Source organism: Nicotiana sylvestris, chromosome 8 (genome assembly GCF_000393655.2).
Source record: "Nicotiana sylvestris chromosome 8, ASM39365v2, whole genome shotgun sequence".
Taxonomy (NCBI): domain Eukaryota; kingdom Viridiplantae; phylum Streptophyta; class Magnoliopsida; order Solanales; family Solanaceae; genus Nicotiana; species Nicotiana sylvestris.
In genome coordinates, this window is record NC_091064.1 from 100117113 (window position 1) to 100138220 (window position 21108).

General features: G+C 37.8%; 2 protein-coding genes and 1 long non-coding RNA gene across 3 annotated transcripts; 2 read left to right on the plus strand and 1 right to left on the minus strand.

The window, feature by feature from the left end:
* Positions 1 to 5476: 5476 nt before the first annotated feature.
* Positions 5477 to 6522, plus strand: LOC104232847 (protein FAR1-RELATED SEQUENCE 11-like). The gene is made up of 2 exons (XM_070154276.1): positions 5477 to 5977; positions 6145 to 6522. The coding sequence occupies exons 1-2, from the start codon at positions 5477 to 5479 to the stop codon at positions 6520 to 6522; spliced, it is 879 nt and encodes a 292-aa protein (XP_070010377.1).
* Positions 6523 to 6636: 114 nt separating this feature from the next.
* On the plus strand, positions 6637 to 7555 carry LOC138875448 (putative protein FAR1-RELATED SEQUENCE 10). Its single transcript, XM_070154277.1, has 3 exons — positions 6637 to 6918; positions 7045 to 7430; positions 7525 to 7555. Exons 1-3 carry the CDS (start codon positions 6637 to 6639, stop codon positions 7553 to 7555), a joined length of 699 nt encoding a protein of 232 aa, XP_070010378.1.
* Positions 7556 to 7858: 303 nt separating this feature from the next.
* Positions 7859 to 8697, minus strand: LOC104232846 (uncharacterized). Its single transcript, XR_712465.2, has 2 exons — positions 8292 to 8697; positions 7859 to 8157 (listed from the first exon to the last, which is right to left on the minus strand). It is a non-coding gene; the product is annotated as an uncharacterized lncRNA (long non-coding RNA).
* Between the last annotated feature and the right edge of the window lie 12411 nt (positions 8698 to 21108).

Sequence of the window (21108 nt, forward strand, 5' to 3'; positions counted from 1 at the left end):
TTGGAATTGGAAAGGATATGTAGTCTTATGGCACATAATCAAGGAATGACCTTAGACATTTCCTTATAAGGTGGCTAGTTTCCACGTTTCTTTTAGGGAGTGGGAATTATTATTTTTTTCCACTTATTAGTTAATTAGGTAATGTCTCGTTATCCGGTAATTAACCAATTACCCGCATAATTAAAAATTATCTCAAATTACTTAAAACTTTACTTATTTTTAATATACTTAATACATCATACTATCACGGCCATATGGTACATTGTATGGTACTAGTCCATAAATATCGGGTAGTATCGCTCGACCCGCACTTTATCCCAAATTGGCTACTTTCAACGAAACTTGTTTGCTTTAATTCGTGTACCCTTTATCCTTCATGAAACTTATTTATCGCTTGTTATAAATAGCGTAAATATGTTAACCTCAAGATAATCTCATCCCCCAGTCTATGTCAATTAACTGAAGACGAAATTTTAACGTACAAAAACGCGAGATGTAACACCATCGTAGTGTTATTGAATTTTTGAAGAGAAGAGATGAGAGGAAAATAGGTTCCACTAGTGTAACGACCGGTCGGTCGTTTCATGAGTTACCACTCCATTTGCCCCATTTCTGCTTCTTATTGCCTTGTTCAGTGGTATTATGTGTTATCGGGTTGGTTGGCTCGGGTTCGGAGAGGTTTTGGTAAGGTTTGAGACACTTAGTCTCTTTTGGGTAAGCTTAAGTTGGAAAAGTCAACCGGATGTTGACTTATCTGATAAAGGAATCGGATGTGAGTTCCGATGGTTCGGATAGGTTCGGGAGGTGATTTGGGACTTAGGAGCGTGATCATAATGTGTTTTGGAGGTATGAAGTAGATTTAGGCTTGAATTGGCGAATTGGAATTTTGGCGTTTTCCGGTTGGTAGGTGAGATTTTGATTAGGGGTCGGAATGAAATTCCGAGAGTTTTAATAGGTCCTTTGTGTCATTTGGGATGTGTGTGCAAAATTTCAGGTCATTCGGACGTGGTTTGATAGACTTTTTGATCGAAAGAGGAATTTGGAATTTTTTTGAAATTCTTCGGCTTGAATCCAATGTAAATTTGATGTTTTGATATTTTTTTGAGCATTCCGAAGGTTGGAACAAGCTTGAATGATGTTGTGGGATAGGTTGGCATGTTTGGTTGAGGTCCCGAGGGCCTCAGGTGAGTTTCGAGTGGTTAAACGGATCATTTCAAGTTGAAAAAAATTGCAGAAAATCTGCTGTTAGTGTTGCAAGCTTTTGGCCTTCGCTGTTCGCGTTTGCAGAAAATCTGCTGTTAGGATGAGAGGTGGGAGGTTTGGCCATCGCGATCGCGATGGAGGTCCCATGTTCGCGAAGGGGTGGGGTCTGTGAGCTTCGCGTTCGTGGTTGTGGGGTCGCAATCACGATGGGTGAGAAGGCTGAGGCTTCATGTTTGCGTCCAGGGTGTCGCGTTCGCGATGAAGGAAAAGTGGTAAACGCCAGGTTGTGCTTAGCGAACGCGAGACGTTGACCGCATTCGCAAAGAAGAGGTCTTAAGTGCTGGGCAGAATGTTTTAAAAGACCAATTCCGCGATTTTGGGTCTAAGTTTCACCATTGTTGGGCGATTTTAGAGCTTTTTGAAGAGGATTGAAGAGGGAATCAGGGAAGAACACTTGGAGGTAAGATTTATGGACTTAATACTCAATCCTAATGTGTTTTCTACCTAATTAATCATGGAATTTGTAGAATTTAAGCCTAAATATTGAAAAAACTAGGGCTTGTAATTGGAGACCTAAAATTAGGGATTTGAGTGATCATTTGTTTTTGGATTTTGGTGCTTTTGATATGAGTGAACTCGGGAAGTGATAAGGAGTTTATTGATATAATTTTTATCGGATTCCAAGATGTGGGCCCGGGGGTCAGGTTTGGCCAATTTCGGGATTTGTGTTGTAATTTGATTACTTTCGAGTTGGCTTTGTTCACTTAGCATATTTTGATGGTTGTGCATTGATTTTTGTTAGACTTGGAGCATCCGGAGGCCAATTCGAGAGGTAAAGGCATCGCTGGCTAGAGTTTGGACCGGATAGAGGTGAGTAATGCTTGTAAATGTTGTCCTCAGAGTATGAAACTCCGGATTTCACATCGTTGTGCTATTTTGAGGTGACACACACGCTAGATGACGAGCGTGTGGTTGTGCACCATTGAGGATTGTGACTTAGTCCATCCCATATGACTGTTTAACTACGTATTTGGTTGAAAACTATTTGCTATCATCATGTTTGGGTTGAATGCCATATTTGGGCTTCGTGCCAACTATTTTGGACCCTTAGGGGATTTTTACTACTATTCCTCACTATTTTGACTTCTTAATTGTACTTAGTCATGCTATATTCTAATATTTTCACAATTCAGCCATCTTTACTTGTTTTTGATATTTTAAATGATATTTTGGGTAGAGCATCATATTTTACTGTTGCCCGAGTGGCTTATGAGATTCTGACTGAGTAAGGTCGAGGGCCTGTGTTGTGAGGATACTTTTGGATTGGGCTGCACGCCGCAGCAGTGATATACTGATTCATGATTATGAGGCCGAGGGCCTAATATGTTACGCCACGAGGTGGCTTGTTATATGGCTGAGTGCCTGTTTGATTATGCCACGAGATAGCTTGATATTGCGCTTGGGCCATAAGGGGCCCCTCCCGGAGTCTATACACTCCAGTGAGTACGGGTACCCAATGTGAGATGTGATATAGCCCAAAGGGCTGATGTTGTTCCATGTTATTGCCCGAGGGGCTAGTTCTATTGGTATTTTGCCCGAGGAGCTGATTTATGTTTCTATCTTTTCTTCCCGTTTTCATTTACTCGTTTGAACTATTAAAAGATGTTTTAAAGAGGTTTTTGCTGAACTAAGGTGTTTTTATAAGTTTTCACTATTTTATTGCATTGTATTGGCTCTATACTGCCTCTTTGTAGCATGTTGCTGTGTTTTACGTATTTTCTTATCGCCCAGCTACCTTTACTTTTATTACTCACTGAGTTGGTGTACTCACATTACTCCCTGCACCCTGTGTGCAGATTCAGGAGCCTCGGGTCCTGCTAGCGAGGGTTGATTGCTTCTAGCAGCCTGTTCGAAGTTCACTAGGTAGCTGCTCGACGTTCGCAGCCCAGTGCTTCTCCTTCCTATCTTTATTTTCATTTGTACTGGATTGTAGTTGACTTTGTAGACTCTTCCTACTCTTAGATGGATGTTTAGATGCTCATGATTGGGGACACCCCGATGCCGGGCTGTGTTTATTTCCGCTTTTGTTCTATTTCACTTTATTTTGGGATTTATCACCTATTAATGACTTAAATTGAATTAATATATCTGTTTGGATGGATTGGGAGTTTGTGTCAGCTGGCCTTGTTTCAAGATATACGCCATCACGATCGGGTCGGGGTTTAGTGTCATGACAACCAGACATGTCAAAATTTGTAAAAACTAAGATTGCATTCCTGAAAAATAATACTTTCTTCGTTTTAATTTATGTGAACCTATTTGACTGGACACATAACTTAAGGAAAAAGAGAAGACTTTTGAACTTGTGCTGTAAAATGAGCACATATATTTTGTGTGGCTATAAATTATTACATAAAGGTAAATTATTTTCTATTATATAAATGGGTCATTCTTTTTAGTATGAACCAAAAAGGAAATAGATTCACATAAATTGAAATAGAGGGAGTAATCAAGACAAGAAATATAGCAACAAATAAAATATTTGTATTTTAATGATTTATGCTGGTTGCAATCTTTAGACAACCTTAAATTAAAAGATGTAGTCCTCTGATTCTTCTTCTCACGATTTTCAACTTCAAGGGCTTGATGTCTTGTTCTTGAATTACAGTTTAAATGTGATGATCCGATAGGTCACTTTGAGTTTTAGCCTTCATTTCTATGTTCCAAGACCTCGAATAGCTCTGTTTAGTCTTCTTCGATTTGCCTGCGCAGTCTTTGTCTTTTTTCAAAAAATTTTTATGTGCAAAATTAAAGAAAATGTGAATTCTATCCTTAAAAACGATTTGAATTAATTACGATCAATATTTTTATGTAAACATACCCAAATCAGTATTTTGACAGTCCCAGTGGATCGTATCGTGATTTCGGACTTGGGCATATGCCTAGAATCGAATTCGAAAGTCCCTAACTTGATTAGTTGAAAACTAGTAATTTGAAGGTTTAAAGAATTCCTAAGTTTGACCGTAGGTTGACTTTGTTGTTACTTGTTACATCTCGCGTTTTTGTTTGTTAAAAGTTTCGTCTTCAATTAATTGACGTAGATTCGGGGATGAGATCATCTTGACGTTAACTTATTTACTCTATTTATAACAAGAGATAAATAAGTGTTATGAAGGATAAAAGGGTACACAAATAAAAGAAAACGAGTTTCGTTGAAAATGACCAATTTGGGATAAAGTATGAGTCGAGCGATACTACCCGATAATTATGGACTAGTACCATACAAGGTACCATATGGTCGTGATAATATGATATATATATAGGTTTTGCTAACATACTACATGAAGGTAGTATTTTAGCACCCTACCCATTTTTTGTTTCACATAAATGTCCCTGCCACCTCAATAAGTGCTTAGCCTTTTTAGTCTTTTCACCCAAATTCTCCCAATTCACTTAATCCCCTAAAAATTATATTTTCAAGACCCTCCCGTTAAATCGCGCCATTTACTGTACATAACTAGCGGAAAAAAAGGACCAAACAACTATTGCTCTTCTATGAAATTCCAAGATTATATCTTAAGTTTTCTCTTCTTCCAACATTGACTAGTGCATAATGGAGGTATGCATATAGTATTTTAATACTTTTCATTTGTTGATCAAATTTTAGGGTTAAAAGCATTTTTTTTTACTTTTGAAACAGAGGTGTCCAACGATTAAAGAATATTTAGTTTATATTTGCTTTGTGCCTTTAGATTTTCTTCTTGATTTTTGATTTATAACACGAATTTACAGTTTCAATGAACTGATTCTATAGTTGGATTACTTAGAGTTTTGACAAAATTATTTCTTTTGATGGAATTAAAAAATACAGGTTTTTAACAATACCAATGATTTGACAATAGGAGTTTCAAGAAATCATTGCCCATGTGGTGATATTGGGTGCTTTATTAATGGAGATACAGTTGTAGGAACTACTACAACTTCAAATGAGGAACTTAGAAAAGAGAATGTTATTGATATTAGCGATGGTGATTTACAAATAGTAAAAGTGTTTGATAGTGATGATGAAGCTTACAATTACTATATGAATTTTGCTAAAAGTTTTGATTTTTAAGTTAGACGTGATCGCCATTTAGGAAGTGTAGTACATCCTATGGAAATTTATAAAAAGGATTATGTATGTCATCGAGCTGGTAGCCCTCATCCTCAAAAGGTAGTTGAAAAAGAACGATAAAGAAATCAAAAATCTTCCGGATGTAACTATAAAGCCAAGATGTCCATCGCCAAAGATATATTTGATGGCATCACTCATTGGATAGTGGTGTATTTTGATAATGTTCACAATCATGAACTTTTGAGTGATAAAGAGGTACAATTTCTCTCCGCTTATCAAAATATTGACATTGTTGATCAAACACGAATTACACTTCTTGCTAAAGCTGGTTGTTCCATAAATTTAATCAGAAGAGTGATTGAATTAGAAAAGGGAGTAGATCCAGGCCAATTGCCTTTAACAAAAAAAGATATAAGAAACTTTGTTCAATCAGAAAGTTCTACTAATATTGAAAGTGATGCCCTGGAGCTATTGAAAATATGCAAGAGCTTAAAAGACAAAGATGTTGATTTCCAATATGATTTCACTGTTGATGGATGTCAAAGATTCGAACATGTCATCTGGGCATTCAGAGACTCTATTCGTGCTTATGAAGTTTTTGGAGATGTAGTCGTCTTTGACACTACTTATCGATTGAATCGTTATGAAATGCCGTTAGGAGTTTAGATTGGTGTGGACAATCATGGAAATTCTATTTCTTTTGGTTGTGTTCTCTTGCGCAATGAGAAGGCATCTTCTTTTTCTTGGGCTTTAAAGGTAAAAATTATTATAATATCTAGCTACAAGAATTCTTTTAGCTTTACTGATACTGTATATTTATTTTGCAGAGTTTCGTACGTCTTATGAATGGAAAGCACCCACAGACTATATTAACAGATCAAGATCTTCGCTTAACCGAAGCTATTGCCAATGAATTGCCGCATTTTAAACATGCCTTTTGTATATGGCATATTACATCCAAGTTCTCTACTTGGTTTTCTTTTGTCCTTGGTTCAAGATATTTGCAATTTAAATTTGAATTTCAGAGACTTTATGAACTTGGTAACATCGAAGAATTTGAGCACCAATGGGATGAATTGATCTCTCAGTTTGACCTTGGATCAGATAGGCATATTAAATTGCTATATTTAAATCGTGCATCTTGGGCACTACCATACTTGAAGGGATACCTTTTTGCTGGAATGACGACGACTGGACGCTCATAATCTATAAATGCATATTTGAAAAGATTTTTACATGCAAGAACAAGTTTAAAAGAATTTGTTGAGTAGGTTGCTACTGCAGTTAGTATAAGAAACCATGATGGTGAAGAGGCAATAATGCGGCAAAAGTATTACAATCCTCAAATTAAGACATTCATGCCGATGGAGAAACATGCATCAAAAGTTCTCATGCCCTTCGCCTTCAAGTTGTTACAAGATGAGATGATACTTTCTATTGAGTATGTTCTATTTCCACATAGTGATGGATCATATCTTGTGCGTCACTACATCAAAATAGATGGTGGGCGTTTTGTCTATTGGAATTCAATAGAAGAGGTTGTTCAATGTTCTTTCCAAGACTTTGAATTTTCAGGAATTTTGTGCAGGCATTCTATTCGAGTACTTAGTGCTCATAACTATTTCATGTTGCCTAATAAATATTTGTTGGCTAGGTGGAGGCAAGAAAATTCATTGGTTCTAAAGATTACTCATATTATGAAATCCAGTAACGATAATGAGTTTTAGAGTCTTCATGCTACATTCAGAGATTTGACTCTTGAATCAATAAAGACAAAAGGTCGTCTTGAATATGCTAAGAAGGAATTGCAAAGAGTGCTGCAAATTGTTCAATGTTTTCCTGAAAATGATCATACGGGTGAAGTGCATGAACATGTTTCTTTTAGTCGATCTATAGAGAGCAATTCTCTAGATGAAGATTATCACATTGAAAATCCACAACAATCTCAGACAAAGGGAAGAAAAAAAGGAAAAAGGTTAGTTGGGGGCATTGAGGTTGCAAAGAAACTAAGATATTGCAAGGTTCCTAATTGTGGTGGAACTGGCCACAACTCAAGAAATTGTCCAGTGAAAAGGAAAATTACAGAAATCCCAGCAACTCAATCTCCTAACAAGTAAGTATATGAGTTTCATTATATCCAATCTCTTGTTAAACAAAGATACTCATAATGCATAAAAACTGAAATAAAAAATTTACTTTGGTTGCAGGATTCTAAAAGGATTGACAAAGAAGCTCTAAGGTGATCCAACTGTGAAAAAGTCCTTTTGCTTACAAGAATCAACCATTGCACATCATAGTTTGTTGATCTCAAGTTGAATTGTGTAGAGATAAAAAATACAAGAAATCATTTTCTGTTTATGAACAAGAAATCAGCTGTTGTACATCATATTTTTGAATAGCGACATCTTTTATTTCATGTAAATTTTGTTTTAGATGAGTACAAGAGGAAGGGCTTTAATCAATATGTTTTCATCTCTTACTACTTAATTTAAACAAGGAATCTTTTTGCTCATTAGAACAATATATTGTATACCAGATCAATTATTTGAATAGGAATATTCTTTATTCCATGTAAAAACTGGTTCAGATGTACAAGAGGAGGGGGACTTCAAGCCTAACCTCCAATATTACTTTTGGTATAAGAGAACATCCTCTCTTACAAAATTTCAAGAATAAGCTGCTAGTTTCTAAAGCCAAATTCATGAAGGAGAATCTCCTCATTGTAGAATTTATAAGTGCTATAAATCTAAAATTTCTTGAGCTTCAAAAATATCAAATTTTTCAGCAATCATGCCTCCCAGCTACTATCCATCTTCAATCACATAGAACTGACTTCTATGCTGCAAAAGAAAAGAGTTACACCCATCTAGTTATTTAATCATCCAGTTATGAACATGAAACATCCTAATTCCCAATTGTAAATTGTAGGAAGTAATTAAAAATATAAATAACCCAAGAAAAAATAATGACTTACAATCTAGTGAAATACGCCTCCAACCTTCACACTTCTTACGCTTTTCGTCATCAATAGGAGCTAATAAAATTACACGAACTCTACCAAATAAGACTAACATCGTCCCAAAATGAATTGTAGATGTGAAAAATAAAATCCTAGAATTTAAGGACGGAGGCAAGAAGAAGAAAACAGAACAGATCTGCATCCTGAAGCAGATCTTGAAAATATATTTTTAGGGCATTATTTGAAGCGGTACTGAACTAGAATATTACCTCAAAAAGTGGTAATACAAATTCACACAACTCCAAAACTCGTAATAGTTCTTAGTCTTAGGAAGAGAAAGAAAAAAAAACAGAAGAGAGAGAAGAGAAGGGGCGTGGATGGAGGACGAACTAGATGGGGAAAGAACATGACTTGCTTTAGTGTTTTATCTCTAAGGAAAAAAATACTCTTTTTATTTGTGAGTTGGTTGGGTGAAAAGACTAAAAAAGGCTAAGCACTTATTGAGGTGGCAGGGACATTTATGTGAAATAAAAAATGGGTAGGGTGCTAATATACTACCTTCATGTAGTATGTTAGCAAAATTCTATATATATATATATATATATATTAAAAATGAGTAGTACTTTTAAGTAATTTGAGATAATTTTTAATTATACGAGTAATTGGTTAATTGCCGGATAACGGGACATTATCCAATTACCTAATAAGTGGATAAAGATTAAATATCTCACCCCCATCCCCATGTTGCAGCTAGCCACATTATCAAGAAATGACTAAGTCATTCATTGATTAAGTGTCACAAAATTACAAAACCTTTTCATTCCCAAGACATTGCATATGAAAGTCATGAATTAAAAAGTGAAAGGAAACGTTAGACTTTTACAACTCTTTTTTTTATCGATCTCAGCCCATCACTCCAATTCTTGGTCAAAATTAGAGGTGAGCATAAAATCTGAAAACCGAATTCCGAACCGAATTAATTCGGTATTTCGGTATAATTCGGTATTAAATTTTCGGTTATTCAGTATTTCGGTACGGTCCTCCGTACTGAGGTTTCGATATTTCGGTATATCGAAATACCGAATTTACCTACAATCCTACACTTGCCCAGCGGCCTAGCCCAAAATTCTAAACGCCTAACCCAATAATACTAAACCCAAGTCCCTTACTCTCTTTTCGTTGTTTCCCAGCCTAACGCACCATTATTTCCCAACCTAACCAAAATATCCAATTGGAATTAGGAATTACCTTGGCGTCTGTTTAGTGCTGCCTCAAAGCAGCTCAACTTGCGAATGGAGATGAAAATCGTTCTGCTAATCAGAACTGAGAACTTGTTCTTCGAAAACTTTCTCCATTGGAGCTATATATATTACTCTTAATTAAGATTTGGTTCACTTTATGACAAGCTTTCTCTGCCCAAGCCCAACTGTTTGCCAGTGCAATGAAACGACAACTTTTTTCAACTATATGTATATGCGGTTTCCACACTTCTTGTCACGTTAGATAGGAATGGTGCGATACCGAAACCGTACCGAACCAAACAAGAAAATACCGAACCGTACCAAACTACTTTGGTACGGTATTTGGTATGCACAATTAATATATCGAATACCGAAGTATCGAACCGTAATTCATAAATACCGTATCGAATTATCGAATACCCACCCCTAATCAAAACAATTGGCTTTAGCTTGGTGCTATCATATCATCTTCCTTCATCATTTTCTTGATTTTCTTAGGGGCTTTGGATAAATACTACATTTACCCAATTGATAAAAAGGAAACGTTAGACTTTTCAAACTTTACATTCTCAAAGAACACTTGAAGAATCAGATTTTTATGGCTTACGAAACGTGAATTTTACAATTCCTTATGAATAAAAAATGAGGCCAAAGTAACATGGTCATTCCAAGAAGCAAGAACCTTGAAATTTCGTTCAAATGCAAAGAAGCAGAAGCTTCATTTTGTCGTTCAACATATTTTACAGAAGCGGAAGCTTCATTTCGTACAAATAATTCAAGGAACAGGTATGTTAAGGTCATCCCATCTTTCTTTTGGCATGGCCCAAATTATACCGAAGAACGAGCAAACACACAGTTTCCATAAATTACTCTATTCATAGAAATATTAGGGGTGCTACATTCTTGATTCCCCATGTGAATTATTACTATCTTCTTTTCATGGGTCTCAGAATAATATGCAGTTAAAAAAGTTTATTCGGAAGGAATATTGAGATTTATTACGTATTTTTCACGCATTTCACCCATTTATATATGTGCATTGACCCATGACCAGATGACGTTATATACGCATATATATGTAAATATATGTATATGGGATATGGGAAAAGGTTATGACGTTATATACGCACCACCACAAATCAGCTGGTATATGTTGATGATGTTGCCCACAGTGGCCGAGACGATATGATAGGGTGCCCTCAGTGGCTTGATGATATTATGTACACCCATACCTATGCATGGCATGGCATTTATATGCACGTACATGACATTATAAATGTTTCAAAAATTAGAAAGTTATTCAGATTTAAAAATTTGTTTCTTTATTCCATGTTTCATCTATGTCTTTTACGTACAAATTTTCATGTCTTACATACTTAGTGCATTTTTTATACTGATGCCCTATTTTACGGGGCCTGCGGTTCATGCCCACAGGTGCAGGTAGACAAGCTGACGGTCCCCCTTCTTAGGATCCTTGATCAGCGAGAGTTGGCGTGCTTCACTTGATGCAGAGCTGTTTTTTATTTTGGTACGATATGTTTATATATATATATATATATATGACGTGGCTCAGTCCCGTCTTTGTATAATTATATTTCTATTAGAGGTCTGTAGACAGTATGCCTAGTTGGGTTTTATGTGGCCTTGTCGGTTTTCAATTTTGGATGTATAGTTGTCTATAGCAGCCTTGCCAGCTCGCCCATTATAATCTGCATGTATACGTACATATGCCTTGATGACAGGTTTTCTTCATGTATGTTATTTTCGTAATGCAGCAGATGTTATTCAGGTTCATATCTTAGACGCATGCTTAGGGGTGTTTGACAGGTAGGATTCAAGCACCCGCCGTGGCCCATCGGTTTGGGTCGTGACAAAAGTGGTATCAGAGCAATTCTGTCCTAGGGTTGTCTACAGACCGTATCTAGTAGAGTCTTGTTTATGGGTGTGTCGTGCACCACACTTATAGACATGAGGATACACGACATATAGGATGCTATCCTCTCTTTTTATCTCAGATTGTGCGATACAAGAATTCATGTTCCTAACAATATGGTATATTTTCAGCAATGCTTCCAAATTGTACGGCCGCCCAGAAGGGAAAGTCCGTAGCTGGTGAGACTACTAGTCGAGCGTCACAAGTTACCAGGGCTCGGGGAGAGTCTCATGGTGAGGTTCTATCTTAGACTTCACATACCCCACCCTTTCTAGAAGAGCTCCGAGGGGCACCAACTCCAGCGCTCACCATTGTACATTCAGCACCTCAGCCGGATGCACCGGTTCAGCTATTAATCCAATTAGTAGCCGCGCAGGCTCGACGTCAGGAAATAGGTATTAGTCATGCAGATAGGTCCATCAGTGCGAGGGTTCGTGACTTTATTAATTTAGACCCTCCAGTATTCACTGAGGCAGATCCGAATGAGGACCCTCAGGTATTTATTGATAGGGTGCAAAGGACGTTAAGGGTAATGAAGGCCACTGCGACTGAGTCAGTAGAGCTAGCTTCCTATAGACTCCGAGATGTTGTAGTTAATTGGTACGAGTCTTGGGAATTTTCTAGAGGTGAGGATGCCCCTCCAACAGTATGGCAGGAGTTTACAGAAGCTTTTCTTCGTCATTATCTGCCACCAGAGCTTATAAGAGCCAGAGTTGATAGGTTCTTGACCCTTCGACAGGGTAACATGAGTGTTCGGGAGTACAGTCTTCAATTTGATTTATTGGCTAGGTATGCTCCCACTATTGTATCTAAGATGGAGGACCGGGTTCACCGGTTCGTGATGGTATTAGAACCTCACTTGCTTAACAATTGTATGTTAGTTTCACTTCAGCCAGACATGGATATTTCTCGTATTCAAGCATACGCTCAGGGTGTAGAGGAGTGTAAACAGAAACATAGGACCGGTCGTGAGCATGATAGGGCCCAGAATAAGAGAGCGAGGCCTTTGGGTCCTTCTGGTGAGTTTCAAGGTGGTGAGAGGCAGCAGTACTCGAGGTATCTATCCCAGCCCTCGGCTAGCGCGCCCCCCCAGTTTGGCGGTAAGAGATTTGATCGTTCTATATATTCAGGGTCTAGTCAGAATTTTAGGGCCTCAGGTTCTCAATATAGGGGTGAGTCAAATCAGATGAGGCCACCCTTTCCACAATGTGCTCAATGTGGTAAGCAGCAAACCGGGCAGTGTCGTATGGGGTTAGGTGCTTGTTATACTTGTGGTTATCCGGGCCACGTTATGAGGGATTGTTCGATGAGAGGTGATGCAAGCATAGCTCAGCCGTTGGGATCTGTAGCTGGTTCGTCATCATTAGTATACCCCCTGGGCAAGGTCTCCAAGCACCAATGAGTCGTGGTAGAGGCAGAGGCGGAGCATCTAGCTCGAGAAGCCCTCAGAACTGCATTTATGCGTTGGCAGGACGTCATGACCAAGAGTCATCGCCTGATGTTGTTACAGGTATATTATCAGTCTCCTCATATGATGTATATGCACTGATTGACCCAGGTTCCACCTTATCATACGTTACTCCGTTAGTTGCTAGTAAGTTTGGAATAAAACCTGAATTGGTTAAACCTTTTGAGGTATCTACACCTGTTGGGGACTCAGTGATAGCTAAGCGAGTATATAGGGAATGTTTAATAGTAGTTCATGGTCAATCTACCGTTGCAGATCTAATCGAGTTAGATATGGTAGAATTTGATGTTATAGTGGGTATGGATTGGTTGGGTTCTTGTCATGCCAACGTTGATTGTAGAGCAAAGATAGTCCGATTTCAATTTCCAAGGGAGCCTATTTTTTGAGTGGAAAGGTAATACGGCGTTGCCGAGAGAAAAATTTATTTCCTACCTCAAGGCAAGGAAGATGATCAGAAACGGCTGTATTTATCACTTAGTTCGGGTTCAAGATGTAGAAGTGAAGTCACCAACCATTCAGTCCATCCCAGTGGTTCATGAGTTTCCCGATGTTTTTCCCAATGAACTTCCGGGTCTTCCGCCAGAGCGAGAAATTGAGTTTGCCATTGACCTACTACCAGATACTCATCCAATATCTATTCCCCCTATAGAATGGCCCCCGCATAGCTGAAAGAGTTAAAGGAACAACTAAGGGACTTGCTTGAAAAATGTTTTATCAGACCTAGTACGTCACCGTGGGGAGCACCTGTGTAGTTTGTGAGAAAAAAGATGGTTCTTTATGTGTATTGATTATAGGCTACTGAATAAAGTGACGATCAAGAATAAGTACCCGCTCCCGAGAATTAATGATTTATTTGATCAGTTACAAGGTGCCAAGTATTTTTCAAATATAGACTTGAGGTCCGAGTACCATCAGGTAAGAGTTAAGGATGAATATATTCCAAAGACAATGTTCAGGACTAGATATAGGCACTTTGAGTTTCGGGTTATGTCATTCACTCTGACCAATGCTCCAGCAGTATTCATGGATTTAATGAACCGTGTGTTCAGGCCTTTTTTTAGATCTATTCATATTGTATTTATTGACGATATATTGGTATATTCTCATTTAGAGGCTGAGCATGCAGATCATCTGCGTACTGTGCTCAGAGTTCTACAAGAAGGGAAGTTGTATGCAAAATTTTCTAAATGTGAATTCTGGTTGAACTCTTTATCTTTCCTTGGACATATTATTTCAGGTGAAGGTATCCGGGTGGATACACAAAAGATTGAGGCAGTAAAGACTTGGCCTAGACCCACAACACCGACGAAGGTTCATAGCTTTCTCGGTTTGGCAGGTTATTACAGGAGATTTGTGGAAGGATTTTCTTCCTTTTCCGCACCTTTAACAAAGTTGAATCAGAAGGGAGTAAAGCTTTAATGGACTGACGCTTGCGAACGGAGTTTCCAGGCCTTAAAGGACAGATTAACTTCAGCACCGGTTCTAACGCTCCCAGAAAGGACAGATGGTTATGTGATCTATTGTGATGCTTCTGGTATTAGATTGGGTTGTGTGCTGATGCAACATGGTAAGGTTGTGGCTTATGCTTCTAGACAACTAAGAAAGAACGAGAAGAACTACCCGACCCATGATTTAGAGTTAGCCACGGTGATTCATGCTCTAAAGATGTGGAGGCGCTACTTGTATGGCATTCATGTTGATATCTATATGGATCATAAGAGCCTCCAGTACATTTTCAAGAAAAAGGAATCGAATCTACGTCAAAGGAGATGGTTGGAGCTACATAAAGACTATGACGTTGATATTTTATACCATCCGGGGAAGGTGAACGTAGTAGCCGACGCTCTCAGTCGTAGATCTATGGGTAGACTATCATATTTACAGCCAGAAAAGAGGGGAATAGACTATGAGGTTCATCAGCTAGCTAGTCTTAGAGTTCGGTTACTGGACTCAGGTGATATTGCAATTACTATTCAGGATACGACAACATCCTCTTTAGTAACTGAAGTAAAGAAATGCCAGTACGAGGATCCTAAGCTAGTTCATTATAGGGATACCACTCTTCATAAGGGGAAGACACCATTTGAAATTACAGAAGATGGGATCCTCAAATATCAAGGGTGATTATGTGTGCCTAATGTTGAAAGGCTGCGTCGGCAGGTTATGGGAGAAACTTACTATTCTCGTTATTCTATCCATCTAGGAGCGAAAAAGATGTATCATGATATCAGGAAAGTATATTGGTGGGACGGAATGAAAAAGGATATAGCAGAATTTGTTGCTCAGTGTCCTAACTGTCAGCAGGTTAAGATTGAGCATCAAAAACCCGGTGGATTATTGCAGGCTATGGAGATTCCGACTTAGAAATGGGAAGTAATTGTTGATACCCAATTTTTCCCTAGGTATTTTTGTACCCAAAATACTTCCAAAATAGCATGTATGTGCATATATAAGCGCACCCAAGAGTTTTAGTTTTTAAATAATTTTTAAACCGATTTACTACCCATTTTAATACCACAAAATCCAATAGTTATTCTCAAAATTATCATTTTTTGGTGAATAACTTATTTCATTCCCGTATTTACACCAAAATATAATTAAGGTGATTTTTGCATATTTTTTACAAATTTATTTGGCATTTTAAAGCTAATTGCATGTAATTGCAATTATAGCCTATTTTACAATTAACAGCATTTTATAATTATAAGATCACTTTTAGTATTTTTACATTAATATTTATCTGTTATTAATTATTTCAGTGCCTTTAATTTATTTTTAAATCATCTTTTTACTATTTTATAAAATAATAAAAGGGGAAATTGGCTATTTAACAAACATCCTTTATTATTTCAATTCTAGCCAAATTGGCCACACGCACTATCAGATTCAAATGGCCCAATATCCTAATTAAATTAACCTAGCCCAATCCCCAATATAACCCGGTCCAATCTGAGCCATTGATCAAATAAGATCAACGACCCAGATTTAATTCCCTTAATTAAATTCAATTACCCCCTAAAACCCCTCATTTCCACAGACGGTCTCTCTCTCTATATCGTCTCTCCCTCTCCCTTCTCTATAGAACCTTCTGGTTCTCTCTTCTCCGATGATCTCCACCGTCTTCCCGGCCATCTCCGGCCACCTCCCTTCAACCCCAAGGCTCCGATGGATCTCTCATCGTCCTGTTCAACACCTCGAAGACCTTCGAGGGTTATGGACCATGGCGATTTGAGACCTAGGGTTCCTGGTTCTTCTATATGCGAGTTCTCCGGTGTGATATCAAGCGAAATCACACCCTATATGTCACGATCTATGAGGTTACGACAGGTTTTTCCCACTTCTATTAGGTTTCCTTTTTTTTGGAAACCCTAACTCTCTCCTGAATCTCTCAAAAACGGGGTCATTTCATGCTATTCTCATGTTTTCCTCTGTGGTCTGTTTATTCTCGAGTTTATTCTGAAAGATCCTTTGCTTTGAACCATTTTTTTTACTTTCTTCGAAATTAGGATTCCTGAGATTTCTTTTTATGCATGCTTCGATTGATTTTCTTTATGATTAAAACCTTTTTTTATTTATTCTGACCGATTTTTATGCTCTTAATGTTTTTTAGTTTGACTCTGCTAAAAACCCTAATTTCTAGAAAATGTTTCTTTATTCGATTATGTGTGTTAGCATGTTTCTTTGCTTCGATTACCTGTGTTAGCCTAATTTCCTTTGTCTTGTCTTTATGTGTTAGCATGTTTCCTCGTTTGATTGTGTGTATTAGCCTGATTTTCCTTGCTTTGGTTCTGCCTGCTGGCCTATTTGCTTGATTCTTGTTGATGTTTCATAGTCACCATGCTTCGAATATGTCTTGCTGAATCTTAACTTGTTTTCACTATCTCTGAGTGGTTATGTTTGTTCATCCCTTGTTCCTTCCTAGTTAACTTTGCTCGCTACTTTTGTTCATTTACCTCTATTTATATGTTAAAAATGCAGAATCATGACTTCACATGATTGATTCTGATTTTCCTTGATTGATTGGTAATTCAAAAACTTTCTTAAAAAAAACTAACATTCTACCCTCCCGTTTGAATTAATTGGTTTTGTTACCTCATTTATTATAGTACTCTGCTCTTTTAAGCCTTTCCTTAATTGGAATTTTCCTGAATTTGGTCTTACTCGACTACTATATGCAATACCGAACCTTGACTCTTTCCTTATTTAATCCTACGCTGATTTTTCCTATTTGCCTTATATGGTGCTGAATCTTTTCGTTTGATTTTTGATTCCCTTAATTAATGGGAGTACTTCCTTGATTCTTTGATTAATTGATTCCGAGTTCTTCAATTAACATATTTCCGTGATTTTTACCTTATTTTACCACCTACTTTTGACTATAAATACCCTAAGTCTTTACAAAAAAAACACATCAGTCTTCTGACTTACACACACCACTGAATACTTTCAAATCTGTATTCCCTTTTGCTCTATTGCTCTACTGCTATTCTCTGCTCCTTCTTATTATTAGCCGGCTAAAAGCCAAGGCTAATATACTATTACTGCTTTGTCTTTGCATCCTACTCTTGCTCTTTTACTGGTATGTCTTAACTCAGTTCCCAGCAATCATCCTAATGTGTTTACTTATAGTCTTTATATCTATACCTATTGCCTGCAGAGTTTGACATGTTCATATGCTACTGTTCACTTTACTTTCCTGCAAATGCTTGATCCCTACTCCCTTACCCTCTATGTGTTTATAAATGGGGATTCAGGGCATGGCAACATGAATTGTTGTCCATGAATTAAATTTTGACCCCAAGTAAAGAGTGTGTTAGTATGTTTCATTGCTGATCATGCCCTTTGCCCCCTCTTCCTTTGTTTACTATTTCTGTTATGAATTCCCTATCATTACCCCCTATGCATGCCGATTTAAAGTTTATGGTCTGGTAGCCTTTAAATGGCTATCTAGGCCTGAACCTGGCTTTCAATAAGTCATAACTCCTCAATTTGAAAATGACAAATTGGTCAGGGGTGTGCCAGTACTTTAAATTGCTTGGCATAACCACCAGATTATCATTTCCCCTCCCCTGCACTTGCACTTACTCTTAGACTTTAAGTTCTGCCCCTCTCATATGAGCCTTTCCTTGGGACCTTGAGTTCCCTCTGAACTTGGACATTTGAGGGCTGGCTTTTCCACACTGCACTTTACTACAATTCTGGAATGATGTTTGGGGTGTAAGAACTGCCTGGAGCTCTTGAAGCTCCTTGGAACTTTGACACATCCCAAATAAGAGAAGGCTTTAGAAACCTGGATCCTTGGAAGTTGGTTTACTACATATGTCAGCCTGGGAGTCTAAATTAGGCCCTCTTTGGTTGGAATTCTGATTTCGGATGTATTTTATTTATTTTTGATTAATTATGGTCTGTAATAATTTTGTAATAATATTTGGGGTCGGCTAGTAAAAAGGGGTGGGGACTATGCATGCAAGGGGTAGATATCATGCCTATAGGGGTTATCATTTCTGAAATTCTGTATCCCATCTAGAGATCATGCTTGTAGGAATTACTATCTCTAAAGTTCTGCATCTTATACAAATCACCGAAACTCTGCATTTTCATATAGATGCCATAGGAACTCTGCATTTTCATACTATGCCTATAGGATTTTCTGCACTTTCATGTAGATACCATGTCTATAGGATTTTCTGCAATTTTGCATGTGCATCCGTCATTAGGTAAACTTGTTATAGGATTTAAACAACTAACCAATTGCATATAGATGACCTTCCTATAGGATTTCTGTATAATAATAACAGTGTTTAAAAAAACAGTGTTTAAAATCAGTGACACTTAGAAAGCATGCCTATAGGAGCTGTTAACTAACTTGAATCACCAATTCGTCTAAAATCAGTAGCAATAACGCGTAAGCACCTGCAGAACTTATGTTTTTGTAACTAACAAATCTTTTCTGCAATCCGTTTACTCTCTTTGTTTTTCCTGAAATTGATAGATATCATGCCTATAGGTTCTGTTTAACGCCTAGGCAAGCCTTAGGGCAAAATTTTATAACTGCATCAGTCTTTTATAATTACAACCAGCAGGCAGGCTTAATTCGGACTTCTTATCTAAAAATATGTGATAAATCAGCCTGCCCTAACGTTTAAGTTTAATACAGACCAAACCAGTATGTGCAAGACATGCTAAACTCTATGGCTTATCTGATTTAAGGAGGTTTACTTGAGCCTTACTTGCTTATTTGCCCTCCCATTTATTGCATTAGGTGTTTTGATTGACGCCTTATTATTTTGTCCTTTAAAACTCCCTAAAAAGCCCCAACTCCCCCCTTTAGGATTAGTAGTCTCAATGCCTCCGAGACTGATAGGATTGTGGGACGGGTACTAGCATGCAATAAGTAACGATACCATTCCGCACTTTAATACCTTAACGGGGTGGGAAGGGTAGATATGGATATGATGACCGGTGCGCTAATATCACGTGCGACCCCTCTTCTGAGGAGTGATCGCTGGGTATTGCATTGAAGTGATCCATATTAATTATAAACTTAGGACCCCCTCCCTTTATTTGCTTTCATCTTTTCTTGTAAAATTATTCAAATCTCTTTTTATTTTTGCCCTCTCTATATACTTTCAAAAGTTTTCAACCTAATTGCGATGTTATATGCGAGTCCTTATTTGAGCTTTGATTGTTTACTTGTAAAGTCACAATTGCAACATGGCCGGGAACCACACTAGTGGATCTTAAAAGGTGCCTAATACCTTCCCCTCGAGATAATTTCTAGCCCTTACCCGAACTCTGGTTTTCCAACTCAAACTCTTCTAAAAAAGTGTCCTAATGCACTATAATCATTAGGTGACGACTCTTCAACTTCTAAACCCAATTCTCGAAAGGGAATAGAGTTGTACTCCCAATGTCGTATTCCCGATTTCTGACCCCACGGTTAGAGAGAAAAAGGGGGCATCGACAGCATGGCGACTCTGCTGGGGATTTTCTTTAGGCTTTTACCATTGCATGTTGCTTGTGACTTTACTATCTCATTAATTGCTTTATTTACTGTCTTTTATTCGCTACGAAACTGACTTGGCTCTTCATGTCTTTTCTTTCCTTTCACTGCTTTCCTTTACTGCTTTATTTCAATATTGTTTGTAATTACTGCAATTATTGTAATCATTTATCTTATGAATGTGGAAATACATGTCAATTTGTTTCATTCTTGTAAACTGCATCTTCAACATCATATTCCACTCGTGCCAAACAAATACCATAGAAACGCTTATAATGAGTGGTTGCGCTCTTCCAATATTATCACCCTTTAAATTTGGCAAAGACGTATTTGCGGTAAAACCAGTCGATCAGCGGTGCAGTAGACGGTTCTGTGCCTTTCCCTCTTGAGTTGTTCGCTCAAGGGTACCTGTCTAATACCCCAATAGAAACCTTACTCTGTTTAATTGTGCATGAATCATGGTTAAACCTAGCCGAGTCAGTTATGTTTTCCACATAATGACTCATTAAGATAGCCTTGTCCGAAGTCCACTAGGTTTCCCTGAAACCCAAACGGACACCTACATGTTCTGTGCATTTATTTGGAGAACTAAATGCTTTTTATGCTGATTATTGGTATTAAATAGTCGAGTCCGGTGGGGGTGAGGTCTTAACCCTTTTGTTTTGCAGAAAATGAATGACAAAGTTCCTGACTTCGGTATGGTAAACATACCTTCACTCTTGCAGACTTGGTGGAGAAACCTCCCATCGAGCAACCAAATCAACGAATGGAAAGAGAGAGTCACCAAGGCTAGTGAGAAGCTAGAATACCTGGAGTACAACTTGCTGGAATTGGAAGGGAAAGTGAGGAAAAGAGTCATTAACTGTCAAAATGCTGAGGAAGGCAAAGGAGAACGTCTGGCGATAGCATTTTTACTGGAAAATCTGCGCGAGCTGGAGGACTTGATCGACGAGAACATTCAGCCTGAAGAAGGTCCTTCTGGACCAAGTAGTTAGGAGTCTTTTATTTTGCTTTTAATGATGTAATAAGGCCAATAACCACTAGTGACATTTTATTTTCTGTTATTTAGCATCGTTGTGAATTCGTCTTATTTTTATCAATAAAATGAGGCATTTAGCATTATAAGTTCTCCAAATTAACTTGTCGCTAGGCCTACCTCGGGCACAACGAGTCACCCAAATTAGGAC

What these genes read in the sequence shown, in the direction of transcription:
- LOC104232847 (XM_070154276.1), top strand. Translation starts at nt 5,477, where the DNA reads ATGTCCATCGCCAAAGATATATTTGATGGCATCACTCATTGGATAGTG. An exon ending in GTTATGAAATGCCGTTAGGA is followed by an intron (nt 5,978 to 6,144) that starts GTTTAGATTGGT and finishes TTTATTTTGCAG; the next exon opens with AGTTTCGTACGTCTTATGAA.
- LOC138875448 (XM_070154277.1), top strand. Translation starts at nt 6,637, where the DNA reads ATGCGGCAAAAGTATTACAATCCTCAAATTAAGACATTCATGCCGATG. An exon ending in TGTGCAGGCATTCTATTCGA is followed by an intron (nt 6,919 to 7,044) that starts GTACTTAGTGCT and finishes AATGAGTTTTAG; the next exon opens with AGTCTTCATGCTACATTCAG. An exon ending in GCAACTCAATCTCCTAACAA is followed by an intron (nt 7,431 to 7,524) that starts GTAAGTATATGA and finishes CTTTGGTTGCAG; the next exon opens with GATTCTAAAAGGATTGACAA.